This window comes from Streptopelia decaocto (assembly GCF_964273445.1).
Source record: "Streptopelia decaocto genome assembly, chromosome: 7".
NCBI lineage: Eukaryota > Metazoa > Chordata > Aves > Columbiformes > Columbidae > Streptopelia > Streptopelia decaocto.
In genome coordinates, this window is record NC_138661.1 from 19,026,402 (window position 1) to 19,041,170 (window position 14,769).

The 14,769-nt window shown below is 43.4% G+C and overlaps 1 protein-coding gene across 5 annotated transcripts in view; it reads left to right on the forward strand.

Annotated features, from left to right (window-relative positions):
* Positions 1–8,645, forward strand: part of FOXN3 (forkhead box N3) — a 215,121-nt gene extending 206,476 nt beyond the window's left edge. For all 5 annotated transcript variants that reach the window (XM_082059171.1, XM_082059170.1, XM_082059173.1 and 2 more), the window contains one exon: positions 1,285–8,645. In XM_082059171.1, coding sequence (XP_081915297.1) covers positions 1,285–1,834 — 550 coding nt within the window. In that variant the 3' untranslated portion in view covers positions 1,835–8,645. The remainder of the gene's footprint in view (positions 1–1,284) is intronic.
* The last annotated feature ends 6,124 nt before the right edge of the window (positions 8,646–14,769 follow it).

Below are 14,769 nucleotides of genomic sequence, written 5' to 3' on the forward strand. Positions count from 1 at the left end.
ACCACTCCTGTATTTTCCACCTTTCGGCCTTACCTTTCAGAAATGGATAGTTCTCTACAGTTTCTTCTATAACAAAACCAGACATGAGGTCCATTCTCTGAAACCTGAAGCACTTTCCCATTTTTTTTAAGCGGGAGAGCAGTAATGCTCTGGACTCACCACTGTGCCATTACTCTTTAGAAATACTTATGTTCAGTGCGTGCGTTTAAGAAAAGGTTTTAATCCAATGCTGCCGTGCGTGTGCAAAAGCACTCTAGTGATAGCATGAAGATGGCAAGAGTAGATTTTAAAGCAGTTTATCATGTGCTAAACAGTCTGCTTGTTTTATTTTTTTTAACTGCTAGAGGTTCAAGGCTGATAAACGGGCGGGTAGCAATGATGATGCCTTTACTCAGTGATAAGAATCCTTCTCTCCTCTTTTTCAGCAGGAATTAAGCACTGCATAGGGTCTGTCCCTTCTTTAACAGACTTGCAAGCATTGTATTCTCTGTTGTAAGGTCAGTGTAGAAAGAAACACTCATACTTTTTAAAGATAACATGCTGCAACAATTCCCACGGCACTGAGTGCCAAAAAAAAACCAAAGGGTAAAATGACAATTTCTAGAGCAAAACTAGATATTTTTTTCTGTTGTTTGTTTTTAAACATGTCATAATATTTTGTTGGCAGCTAGTGACTTAAGATTGTATTGCTTTTAAGATTATTCATAAAGTGATCACAATCAGAAATGTGACTGGACCTGGTTTTTATGCTTAGTTGCTCTTTCTGTTGGAAAGAGTCGTAAATGGAAGCTGCGCTACTTCCAGGTGTAACATCTCTCACACTGGAAGGCCAGAGCTGGCAAAGAGTCCTTGAGAGGAGGCAAAGTACTCCAGGAAGCCCGTGTCTCCCCCGTGTTATTGGAAGTGTCGTTTTAATGGAAAAATGGAGAGGATACTTAGGCAACTCATCAGAGTTTATTTAATATCCAGTAGATAAAATAAGGGAGAGGGTCGTCTTTTTTTTTTTTGAGTTGTAAACTATTAGTTGAAACATAAATCAGGACTGTCTGACATCGTTTAACGTAACCATCCCCTGCTTGCTCCTACCTCTTGTGCTGTCCTTTGGCTTGTTTGTCTGGAGTCCAACCCACAAGCAATTTGAGTCAGGCTTTGAAACCAGCTTGCATGGACATTACTTTGATAGTTGTAATTTTAGATTACCTGTCAGTTGGCTTTACCATCTTTTGCACTGAGGCAGGATCACATCTCTGTGGCTTCTAAGTCTGCTTCCCTTTGTTTTTGCAGGAATGGAATAACCAACTGCCGGATGCGGACAGAAAGCGAGCAGTCCTGCGGCTCTCCGGTTGTCAGCGGTGACCCGAAGGAGGATCACAACTACAGCAGTGCCAAATCTTCCAACCACAGGAGCACATCACCTGCCAGTGACTCCGTTTCCTCCTCTTCTGCTGACGACCAGTATGAATTTGCAACGAAAGGCAGCCAAGACAGCAGTGAAGGAAGTGAAGTTAGCTTCCAGAGCCACGAGAGCCATAGTGACACAGAAGAGGAGGACAAAAAGCAAAATCGGAAGGAGACCAAGGATTCTTTAGCTGACAGTGGTTATGCGTCCCAGCACAAGAAAAGGCAACATTTGATGAAGGCGAAAAAAGTACCAAGTGACACACTGCCTCTTAAAAAGAGACGTACGGAAAAGCCCCCTGAGAGTGATGATGAGGAGATGAAAGAAGCAGCGGGATCACTCCTGCATTTAGCAGGAATCCGATCCTGTTTGAACAACATCACCAATCGGACGGCAAAGGGGCAGAAAGAGCAAAAGGAAACCACAAAAAATTAGAACAAATCAATGATTTGTTTGAACTTACAAAGTTTTGTTTCAGCACGTCAGGTGAATTCTAATAATTTGTGGCAATATCAGCAATTTTTTCCTTTTTTGTTTTTCTTTCTATTTGTTTTTGTTCTGTTTCTTTTTTCTTTTTTTTTTTTTTTGACCCTTAAGATTTTTATTTTTAAAGGAGATTGAAGCCATAGAACTCATACTGACACTCAGCTAATTTACAAAAGCTTTTCATTACCTGAAGACAAAAAGTTAACAAAAAAAAAAAAGCCAAAATCGCCATTGCTTTCTCCGGCCTATCAAAAATGCATGGTTGAATACGCAGTGACATCAAATTGGGCACTTGGAAATCCCTCTTATACTAGAAGAGCTGTGCATAATTTAGTAATCATTCAGGCCTGGCCCTTAAGAATTGTTTTTAATGGCCTTATAATTGGGTTAGAAGTGAATGTGAATAAAGAGATTTGGGGAAAGAGGAGGCACATACTTCTCAGCACCAAACCAAGAACCATCTAGTGGCACTTGGATACGTTGTGCCATAGAAGTCTTTGAACGGCCACTGGTGGCAACTGCGCAAACCGTAATGCACTTGTAGTGCTTCATGTACTATTATATGTGGCTTATAATGTGAAGACCGATAACTTTAAGTTTGGGGAAGTTTGAACTATGTATGCAATGGGTTTCAATGAAATAACAAGAAGAAATGGGAGGGGGGCACTGTTAGTAGCATCATTAATCATTGAATTCTGTCTTCTATATTAAATTAATAGAATGTTCAAAAAGCCATAAGCCCGAAGATTGGCACCGCGTGCAAAAAATAATAGTCATAGGGAAAAACAAGCTATGTCTTCTAAACTGCCTGAGTGAAAAGCAATCAAGTCTAAGAAATTACAACAGATACTAACGAAATACACCAGAATCTTTTTCTGTGGATCAAATCCGTGATCTAACTGGGGAAACAAAGCTACAAAACCTGCCATTAATAGTGTTCTGTATTTAAAAGTAAAAGGAAAGGGTATTGGTGAGCAGTAAAATTCAGAAGTTCAAGACAAGAGCTCTTAGCCTGCCCTCAGTAGTGAGTGTGCAGTTACTGTCAGCCAGGACTCGTCTGTGCAAAAACGACAGCAGATTTCCAGATTCAACCAGCGTAGCCAGCAGAAGAAACTTGATCCACATTTCATGGATTCCTTTTGGGAGGGGGAGAATACAAAAAGCAAAGAATTTTTTTAATTCAAAGATGACAAAGTTCTTGTAAGGTAAATAATGTATTTAGCATGAAGCATGAATTATTTTCATATAAATATAGAAAATAGAGAAAAAGGCTATGCCTCTAATTTTTAAGCCCTTAGGCTTAGAGTTTGGTTTTTTGGGTTTCATTTTTTTGTTTGTTTTGTTTTGGTTTTGGTTCTTTTTTGTTGTTGTTGGGGTTTTTTTGAAGCAGGTGTTTAAGGTTTAACCTTCTTCAGGGACAAACACTGACTGTTGGGGAACTTATTCTGCAATATTAAAAAATAAAATCTTCATGCTCTGGTAGGGCTTGGATGGTTGAATTATACTGCCTTGTCTGCACATTCAGCCCCTCTCTCCCTACTTCTGTTTAAAAAAAGAAAAAAAAAAGAAAAAAAGTATAAGTGTGTCCTTTCTTCGTCTGTACATGTGTAACATGACGCAATAATCTGAGGGCAAATTTAGTAGTGAGTGTGTATGACAGAATCAAGAGAATAACGGGAGGTTAATTGAGGAGAACTCTCTGATGTGATTCAGGAATAAGTAAACGAGAAAATAGCTTTGCTAATTTGCCATGAGAAAATGAAGTTAGTAAAGAGCCTTACTGAGGTGTCCAGAGAAAAAAGTGTTACAGAGTGTGATTCAGGTATAGTGCTACTCTCCTGGTAATGGCAGCTGTTCAATTGGAGATCCCTACAGCAGAGGGATGCTGTGAAATAAATAAGACAGTTTCTCTCACCTGGATTCATGAATTTGGCATAAGAGTTGTGTACTTAGAATATCCTAGAGACAAGAAGGAAATCCCAGGAACTAACCGCAGAATGAAACGGTCTGTTTCCTAAAAAAGAATATAGGTTTGTGTTTATCCCTAACAACCGTTTCAGGCAGCAGTTTCACCAAGACGGATGTAGTTTATGAAGAGTGAGTTAGGGAAGGGTTTGATTTCCTACTCAGTGGAGTGAACTAAAAATGGCATGTGGAGATGCCTGTGGTGTGGATTCAGTTAGGAGGTGGAAGGATTGAAGGGGATGCTGGTCCAGACCTGTTCTGTGCTGCGCAGGCATTTTGTCATGTATAGAACGGGGCCACAGTGGGGGGGCAGCACAGCCAAACGGCGGCTCTCCTCCCGTCTCACCCAGCCTGTCCCGGAGCTGCCTGACAGCTGCTGGAGCCCAGCACATCTGCCAGCTGTACAGGGAAGGACTGAGAGAGCCAAGGACAGTGCAGGGAACAGCCCTGAGTCCCCCTCAGTTTGCTGGGCTGATGCATGCAGGGCTGATTCGCAGCTTTAGTTAAATCGGGAGTACATGGATACTAACTTCTGTTGGCTTCCTGCAGCCCTTAAGATCAAGTTGGGGAAGACAGGAAGGACCAGTCCTTTGGGCAAGTAGCGCAGAGGTGAGTGAGCCACAGCTTTTCCCTTGCATGACTGGACTGGGTTAATCGGCCTCTTCCCAGATCCACACTCCCTACAGCCAGAGTCTGCAGGTGGTGAACCATACACCCCCTGCACATGAAGACTTGGTCCTTCATCTTTTACAGACTTTGCAGAAAGTAATTTAAAATACTGCAGTATCAGTTTACCACCATCTTTGCTCATTAATGCGTAGTTGTACCGGTTTGGGAGTGGTTTAATATTTATCAAAAGGCAACATTGAAAAGTCAAATATAGTGGCAGAAAATACACTCAAACTGTGGCTCAGCCATCTCTGTGCTCCAGAGAAAGCGATGGGGTTGTGTGCCAGTGGCCAGATTCTGTCCACAGTCACGACACTAATTCCAGAGCACTGGATCAGTGTGTCAGTGCAAATGAGACCAGGATCTGCTGAACAACAAGTACCATTCATTACTGTGGACTCTTGGTGGCTAAATATATAATTACCACTAGTATTCCTCACCTTAGAAAACAGTCATTTTGCATAAGTATCTAATTAGGCAGGTTATCTTTATATATATAAACATATATAAAATATATCTAAGACTTCAACAATTCCTTTATATACTTGCTGGTAAACCTAAAATGTTGGCAAGCATCTGTTTTCATGTAAAACTTGTTGCTCCTAGTCTGATCTGCTGAGGAGGTATAATTCAGGAGGAGTTTACAAAGTTATGTTCAGGAACCAGCAGTTTGGCTGAGGGCTAATGCCATCAACAGATTATTTCTGGAATTTAAAAACTACTTGTCCTTATTAACCCTTACTCTGTTGAGGAGAAGTACATCATTTGGAGTTGTATAAAATATTTAGGAGTCACCTTTTAAACTATTTTTGTGCCTGGCTGACAACAGCAGCTTTGTCAGAATTGGTTCTACTCCATCAGAGTAGTTCTCTTTTTTACAAGAATTTAGACCGATTTGTTTTCCAAAAAATACAATGTCAGCCTTTCAATCTATTTGTCTCTACTTTGACTGAATCATGCCAGAACAGAGTGGTAATTGCACTGTATTATGAACTCTCTCAGTTGCCAGACATGAGGTGGTTTGGTTTTGCTTGTTTGCTTTCCGTACTAAGCCATTTGGGGGTGAGAAGTCATCAAATTCCCGACTTCCCATTTTCTTTACTCTCTCAGTATTGCCAAATTAGCGTTTCCCCAAGGCAGGTGAGGGCCAGGGGAATCCCGGTAGGTCAGCAGGCATTCAGTGGCAAGTTTCACGTAGGTGGGAACTGCAGTGGTCGCTGGACTTCACGGCGGGTTCCTTTGAAACGGGCCTGTTGCGGGAAGAAGCTCCTGCAGGCCAGAGTTGCTGCCACACGCAGGTTTCACTGGCGTCTGCAGGGAGGGGAAATCTGCCGCTCGTGCTTGCCTTCTGCAAGCCATCGCGTGTCCTACTGCGTTTTGATGCAGATTTTGCCTGCATTTAAAAATTCAGGTGCAGGTCTTGAACAGCTTTAATGTCTCACCCCACAGCTGTTTCTGAAAGCAGTCTGATTCTGATCTTGCCCTGGCAAAACCAGCAGTAGTTCTACACAGGGTTTTACAGCTGAAAAGCCTGATGTGGGGGTGAGGTGTGCCTTGTGGGACTAGAGAACCATCCTGTGACTCTGTTCTCTTCTCCCTGGCAATTTGCATTGAGGTCTATATTACGGCTCCTCTGTTGCCTGAAGGGAGAGGGGAAGCCCTGAGGAGTTGCACTGGCTCCCCGAGTTGGCCTGAATTGCTGTCTACCTTTGGAAAAGATACAGAGAAGCTCTGGGGGCTGCATTCTTCACTGGAGTGAAGTAGAGTTACATCAACGTACTTTAGCAGAGAATGAAATCCTAAATCGTATACCAAATGGTACCAGGGATAACCAAAACAAGGCTTGGTCCCATTTTCTTGGCGGCCGTAATTGATTTTCACTGAGATTTTGGCTCCAAACGCATCTACAGATGTGGACAGATGCAATCTGAGGTTTTCTAGAACCTGGAGGTGTCTGATCTCCTTTGCAGTCAGTGGAGCTGTAGACACCCACGTGCTCCTGGAAATCTTTACTCTTTCACTGTTATTATTGCCACTATTTTTCCTTGAATCTAGCCCTAGGCGTTTCTGAGAGCGTTGCACTCCTGTGCTCCTGGATCAGAATATAACTATCGAAAGAACGCGTTTTCAATTTCAGATGCAATGCAATTTACTTCACTTCTTGGAGAATGCAAACCCAGCTCCTTCAGGTGTGTCACTACTGCCTGAATAGCTCACTGGCATATTTTATAAGGAAACATTTTGAGACGTTTTCTTGACTTTGCCACCGAAAGAGCATTTGAACCGTACATCCTCCTGATTGTAAAAGAATATCAGTGTTGACCGTCTGACCAGTTAAGTTTTAGTAGTGTTCTTCACAGCCCTCCAGTAATATATCAAACACTGTTATGCACATAATGCAGCACTGTGATCTAATTTAAATAATACTTTTTTATTATTTATACTACTCTATGTAATATACATCAACACTTTGCTATATAATCTAAGTGATAACCCTCTTCTTAGTTACCTGCCAAACTCTGAATTTCTGTTTGGTTTATATTGCAGTTAGCACAGTTTCCAAGTTGTAATGATGTCTCTTTTCCTTTCAAACGGGATGTGTAAGTCAAACTATACTTTTTGTGTGTTTCTGTTTTGAGGTGGAGTTTATCAGGATTTACACACAACATTCGGTGTTCTGTATAAATCTGCATACATTTGTGAATTCATCTGTTAATCCCCTTTTATTTAGAAACTATTAATTGATGGTGGTTTATTAGGGGTTTTTATTTTTGCATTTTAATTTTTAGTACTGGTTATTCTTGAATTAAGCGGAGACTTGTCAGCTGGGTTGCTTTATCTTTGATCATGTACATGACCTTCTAATTCTTCCACAGTTCAGCAAACAAGTACTAGCTTCACTGACCAAAAACAGTCTCAACCTAATGTGTCTATGGTGCTGTATTTTGCTGGTGTACATTTAAAACCAGAAATGATTTAAAGGTCACTTTTGAGTTCTAATAAGTAGCCTTTCCTGGTTTGGGGAGTTTGGGTTTTGTTTTGTTTTAGCATTGAAACAAGGTATATTTATCTGAAGCTATATAATGTTTTTTCTACTGTATCACATTTCCTTTTGCAAAGAGGGGGAAATCAACCTGATGTAACATCCTTTCACAGTCAGTGGAAGGGAGTTTTGTGTCAGTTCTTTATTTTCAGTTGATTTCGTTGGGCTTTGGATCAGGCCAGCAGTTACAAGAGCTCATCCTCTGAGGGTTTAAGGGACAAATGACAGCTTGTGCTGGCCCTTAGTGCTAGAACCGATTTTATTGGATGCTAAAATTACGTACTGGATTCTGGGATGGCATCATCTAGAAATGGGAATCTTCTTTCTCTGTTTACTCTGGCCTGAAATCCCAAGGCTTTCTTTTTTTTCATTCAGATGACATTGAACTTGAGAACATTTTTAAGTTGCTAGAGCATTGTACATTTCCTGAGTATGTGTGTGGGACAACAACCGAAAGTCATAACCTGTATTTGATAACCAGTTCCATGCCTGCATCATTCACACTCACTACTTAAAACTGCCATGATGTAAAATGTTGGGGGGAATGATTTGTGTGTGAAAAGCATTATGGACTTGTACATTTTTTTTATACTCTGATCTGTAAGTTCTGAAATATTTTGTTTTACAGAAAAAAAAAAAAAAAAGTGATAAAGCAATCAAAAGACCAAGAGATTTAGTATCAGTGCTTAAGGTTCACAGGACCTTAACTGGCCAATTAGTTAATTTAGTACAGTGATAAGCCAATACTTTTCCTGTACTTGGCGTCTGAAACTGCCAATTTCATCAATATTAAAATATGAACTGTGATGGGGAATGAACAGTGATGTTAAGTTGTATTTGTGTTTACCTAAATGAGCAGTCCGAAGGCAAGTGCAATCAGCTGATCTTTAGGAAATATGAAAATGTTGATTTAGAGGCATACTTGCATTTTACATTTTCTTGATGTGTAATCATATTGCCAAAGACAAACTATTTCATCAATTATTATTGTAAATAACACTTTCCCAAAACCTACCATAAAGTTTCTGTGATGTATTGTCTTCCAGTTGCAATAAAAATTACTGAGTTGCATCAATTGAACAATTGTAGTTGTGTGAATATTGGCTTCAAAATATGCCCAGATGTTGAGGAGGAACACAGTGATTTTTTTTTTTTTTTTTTTACCAATTAATTCCTTCATTATTAAACAGTTGTAGCCCCTGTGGGATGTTACCTGTATCTGCACTGCAGTGGGTATCAACTCATGTTAATTTGCTGCCATCTGCAAATGGCCAGACATACTGAATTGCTGTTGAGTTAGCGCTTGATCTTCCTTTCTCATGAGTTTTGCAGCCTGGAAACAAGGATTATTTCACTGGGAATTCAATCTTATTTTTTAAATTAGCAACAATAAGAAGAGATTCAGTAATAAGACATGTCTAATGGTATATATATAAAACATCCTAGAAAACATGGCTTTCTGATCTTTGCATCAGCCCTCCCCAGGCTTTATTCTGGCTTCTGCAGCACCAGAACTCTGAATCCTTTTGCCACGTTACTCCCTTACCTGTCAGCACGAAGGGACTGTTTGCAGGAGGAAATCCTGTAGAGCTGAGAGCTTCAAAGCCTGTTGCCTAAACTGACTCCATCGTAACCACCAAGGAGGAATCCTGCTCTTCAGGGACCTGGAGCTCCCCTGGTCACCCGGGGCTGCTGCAGGACTCAAGTGCTCATTGTTCACCAGTGCTAAAAACCAGCCTGTTCAGTGCCTCTCTGTGTAGATCTGGCAATCCAGCCTAAGCCTAGACTTGAGGAAAACACTGCTGAAGTCATTTCTTAAGAGAGCGAATAATAGAGGGCATTAAAAAAAATCTACTTGCCTCATAGCTTTCTCCAATTAAACTGAATAGCAGAATCTGATAAATAAAAGCATTCCCCAGACACTGCGGGTTGAAAGCGTTCTACGAACAGCCCTATGTATCTATAGATTAAACTTCTAAAGGATTGAGAATAAAAACAGACCCTTTGTTCTGTCAAACTGAAATCTTTCCCACTGCTGGTCTGAGACACGGGTGGAGCAGGGAGGGTGGTTTCTCAGCGGTGCAGTGAGAATGTACGGCTGCTGGAGCTGGAACTGCAGCTGACCTGGAGCTACAAAGTGCCCCCCTCACTTGTGTCCATGCCATCCCGAGTGGTTGGTACTGGAGACCACCGCAGTGGCATCTGAGGGACAAGATGGATGGAAACAGGTCCTAGGGGAGAGCGGGGCAGAAGAAATCCATGTCTGAGATACAGCATGAAAGTGCCCAGCCCCACTATCTGATCAGGCAACTGATACTTCAGTGTATTGCTGAGGAAGTTTCAGTTTGTAACCTACCCTTTAGCATCCCTTGCCGCTGCAGTGGAGCAAAGAGGAGAGAAAAAAACTCGGCCAAGGAGATGAGATGTGAGGAGACTGGTGAGAAGGAAAAACACTTAACTGTGCTCTGGACTGTCTTCCTCTAATGGATCCCCCCTCCCACCCGCTGTCAGTTAAGCAAGTGTCACGCAGCAGTGTCTCTGGATGGATCCATAGTGACGTTTAGAGAAGCAGGGAGATGCACGGACTCCGCAGAAAACATTTTAGCCTTTATATGCCCGTCAGGAAGTGTGCCAAGACACTGGGCTTGAGCTTGTTTCAGCGTAGGGTATTACATGAGGGCCTTAAACTGTTTAGATCAGGCACGCTACGTGAGAGAGATTGTATCCCAGTTGTGCTACTGGCTTTTTGTGCATCCTTGCAATTTGCCCATCACTGGTGAAACAGTCTCAAGTTGCAAGTAGTTGCAAGTTTTACTTCATTACCTATTAACACAGTCTTCTGATGGCTCTTTTGGGTATTTAGAAAGGACACAATCAACCAACCACATATACAAATACCTGTCCTGCCTCCTCTCCAGCCTCAATGCCCTTCTACCACAGATTACGCTCAGTTTGTCAAAACGTCTCTGGCAAGCTGTGGGCAGCGTGAGCAGCTGGAGTGATTCATGCACCGGCTCTTTCTGCTGCTCTTTTGTCAGGGTGTCCCTCTCCAGCATGGCTGGCCCATGGGTTGCAGTCCCTCAGGGCACACAGACCCTTGTGACATCAAGTGGGCCTCCAGCAGCCCCTCCACTTGCTGGTTCCTTCACTAAACACACCTAGCAGTGGTGCCCAGTGGCTGCCTCCCTGTTCTCCCCCTCAGCCCTCAGCTGGCTACCAGCTGTGAATGGTGCAGGGTGGCTCCTGACCGGCTTCCACATGGGTGATGCTGCCACCCCTGTACTGAAATCTGGTCCCTCCTGGCCACTGCAGCACCTCAGTCCCTCAGCAGCTCAGCCATGGCGGCGGTGGTATCTGAGGAAACCCGAGGGGCAGGCGGCATGTCTGCGCTCTGGGATGGAGCCGCTGGGGGCTGCCCAGGGCTGAGCGAGAGCTCCAGCCCACCCGCATGGCTGAGGTGCCCACCCCTGGTACAGGCGCCCGCCCCGGGTGGCTGCTGTGTGCTCCAGCCCCTTGCACACCTCGCTTTTAGCAGTCCAAGGTGCTGTGTAATGGTGGGGCTCCTGCCCCTCCTCACGGTGTAGAAACAGACATGGTTGTGTATGTACGGCGCCGTGTAAGTGTGTAATGCACGCCATCCACAGGACTGTGAGCTTTTACACGTCAAACTCTGGCTACAGGGAGCACAGACAAGGTGGTTCCCACTCAGCAGCAGATCCACTGCACGTCCCCACCCGGGCGCCCCTGCAGCCTCCTCGCTGCGCCCTGCGGCCGGAGGGACGAGGCTTTGGGACCCCAACACGAGCCAGCACAGCAGACATCACCTGGCCAGGGCACTCTGGAGAAACCGTGGGTCCCCCGACACACCCGCTGGTTTGTGGGAGCAGGTACCTAATGGGTGCCTCGCACCAAACAGGTTCACACAAAGCGCCCAAGACTGTAGGGCCTGCAGGTTAACTTCCTTTCTTTAGACCACAACATCTGTTACTACGGACTCCCCTGTACAGAGGCTGCGTTCGACCCTTGTGCACACTGTCTGGTGAAGTTGCCTAGAACAAAAAAGAGTGTAAGTAAGTAATGACAAAAGGCTTTGTTCTATGTACTCCAGATTCTGTGTTATGCCAGGAAATCAAATAACAGTTGTTTCTGTGACGTCTGCTTCTTAAAGAAATATCATAAAGGAATAAATCTTCAGCTTTAACAGTGTGATGTGCTTTGACCGGGCATGTTCAATCCACACGAGATAATTAAAGAGTTTTTAAACTTCATTGTAAAATACAGATGATTAACAATGGTGAGAAACTCCATGGAAAACACTCTACAGCAAATATCTGTCAGAATTAATAACAAACACACTCTGCTTTTAATCTTATGCTGTTTGACATAATTTTGATTGCCTATAAATCTGCAGGTTTTGTTTATATTTCTATTTGCATTAGGATTGGTTGCTGCTTTATATTTGATCAGCAGTGCTGCTTTTCACCGTGGTGTAAGAAATCAAATAATGGTTGTGTACATATGGCAATCTGAGCATTACAGTGAAGGAGACTCTACACACAAAATTTTAAAATCTCTGCTTATCATCATAAGTGATGTTCTCTCCAGGTCTTTAATGACAATCAATTTCTAGAGGCTTTTCCCAAGTAACTGTCATTGAAACAACAGCATCTTTTTTGTAGCTTGGTTCTGAAATGCAGTTTCTTGCTGCTGCTGAGACACAACTTCTTGTGATCTGTCTGTTTTCCATCAGCTGGACAATGTAAAAAGATATCACAGACATTTTTCTTTTCCTGCTTTTTAAAATGAATGATGTTATTCCATCAAAAAATAGGAGGAAACCACTTTTGCTAGGTGCACCTCGGGAGTCAGAAGTTGCGCGTCGGGGACACCCTCTATATTGCTGGATGACGCAGCGATTCCTCCTGAGCTGACATTTCCATGTGTACGCTCCCAGTTGTAAAAAACAAATGGCTTATTGACAAAATACAATAGAAAAGGCGGGATGAGTTAGGATGACAATGAAGAGGCTGAGGACATGGCTGCTTTGCCCTTAATTATGACAGGCAAACAGAGAGCCTTTTAAAATAATACAGTCTCCTCTCATTCCTTTGCAGCACGGTTGTCGCCTTTCTGAAACATGGATCGGTCTGTGATGCAGGGACCTGATTTTAATCATCTTACATAATCTCTGCAATCATAGTAAAGAGCAGTGTTGTTCGGTGATTTTAAAAATAGCTTTATTCTGCTATCAGCATACTAATTAATACACTTGCTTATTCCAACCTAGTTCGTTCACCATCTCAGTTACAGAAGCCACGCTACCTGGGGTGTAATCAAATACAACTGGCTTTGCTATTACAGCACTGCAAGCAGCAGATCATCAGTCAGGAGAAGAGACCCCACTCCTGTTCCTGGTGGCCACCGCCGGCTCTCTGCTGGCACCGCTGTGGGCACGATCCATGCCCGCAGCGAGATCCAGCTGGTGAGCCACCATGCAAAAAAACCTCCATGGATTTGGGGAATATTGTCTCAAAGGCTGCGAACAGCGTTCAGTCAGCCATTCTGAACTGCTGAGCTTCGCAAGCAAGGTAGTGGGGGAGGGAAAGGAAATCTCCCGCTGGCTGCCGAGGAGGAAACGCCGATGGCAGGGGACGTTCTGGTGGTGCCTGAGGCACCTGGGAGCCACAGGGAAACCACCGGGGAGAAGCAAGTTCTTGGCATCTGGTGTAGGAAGCCAACGTGGCTTTGCCTCTACTATTGCTTTTATTTCTTTTTAGAGCATTTTGCCTACTCTACAGCATCGTGGCTGCCTGTTCTGTGCCAGCGCTGCCACCGTCCCAGCACCGCGGCTGCTACTGGCCACCCAGGGCCCAGCAGCCTTGTGTGCCTTCCTCACCCAGGCAGCAGAGTTAAATGGTATTGAAAAGCCTCCTGAACCTCAGTCAAGCTAGATGCCATTACCTCCAGTGGGCTGGATGGAGGCTGATGAATGCTGATGTGAATGAGAACAAAATCACAGCCTTGAAATTATTCCACTTGTTAAATGACTTGGAAGAGAATCATCAACCGATTCCCAGGTACCATGTCAGGATACATCTCTGCTGCTGAAAAGTCACGTCTCAATCCTCCTTTCTTCTTCCTCACTACCCTGTTTGGCTTCAGTTCAGGCAACTGAACCATACCCTCGGTGGTGGCAGGTTCACTGCCTCAAACACAAAATCTGGGTACTAAGTACCTTTCACCGTTTTTTCTTATCTCTGTTTTCACAGCTATTTGCAAAGGGAGCCCTCCAACTTAACCTGTGTCTGACCTCTTAGACAGGTTTCACACAGACAAGCTGGAGTGTAAACAAACGCGAAAACAGAGGACTGCTTAAATCTGGTGAACAAGAAGCCTAATTGCCTGAGCATTTAGTGCTCCCGCGCAGACAAGGGGTAGCTGTTTGCTTGCCCTGCTGCTTTACCACTGCCTTCAAATGAGGCTGCAGTAAAATTAATAGTCTGTGACAATATATCTAACTGGAAGCAAATCAGTTACCTCTATCATGCTGGTAGTATCATCTCCATCCACAGCGGTATTTACAGCAACTGGAGGTCTCACATGGAGACGCTGGGCAAGCAGGACAAGTCACTGCTCAAGAATTAAGCACTGGGCATGACCTAGTAGCCATGAGTGGCTGGGCTTCAAAGCCCACATTGGGTGACCTGTTTCAGGGGTAAGTAGAAGTGGCAAAAATAAAATTGATTAATTATTTCCAAGAGTTGCAAGATTTTGCTGGGGTTTTGTTCTGTTTCGGTGTTTGGTTGGTTGGTTTTTAAGCAATTCATCTTGAAACAGCCAAGTAATAACATGTGCCTGGCTGTATTTGCAAGGTAAAATTATAATAGTTTCTGGTTCAGGGGTCAGGAGCAGAAGAAAAGATTATTTGCTCAAAGGAAGGGAAAGCTTGTGTCCCTTCAAGTGCCTCCAGTTGTTTATTCATGCAGACTGTAAATGCCACTAAAATACATGAGAGCTTGCTATGAGGACAACTGTCTCGTGCGTATAAAAATAAGAAGACAAACATATTCCATTTTAGAAAGAAGACATTACTATAAAATACGGGTTTGGGGACAAAATTAAAAGCTTGAAAGTGTCTGCCAAAGGGGCTGCCAGAAGGATTAGTCCTTCAGAAGTTTTTCACTGGGGCATGGTCAGGGTTTGTCAG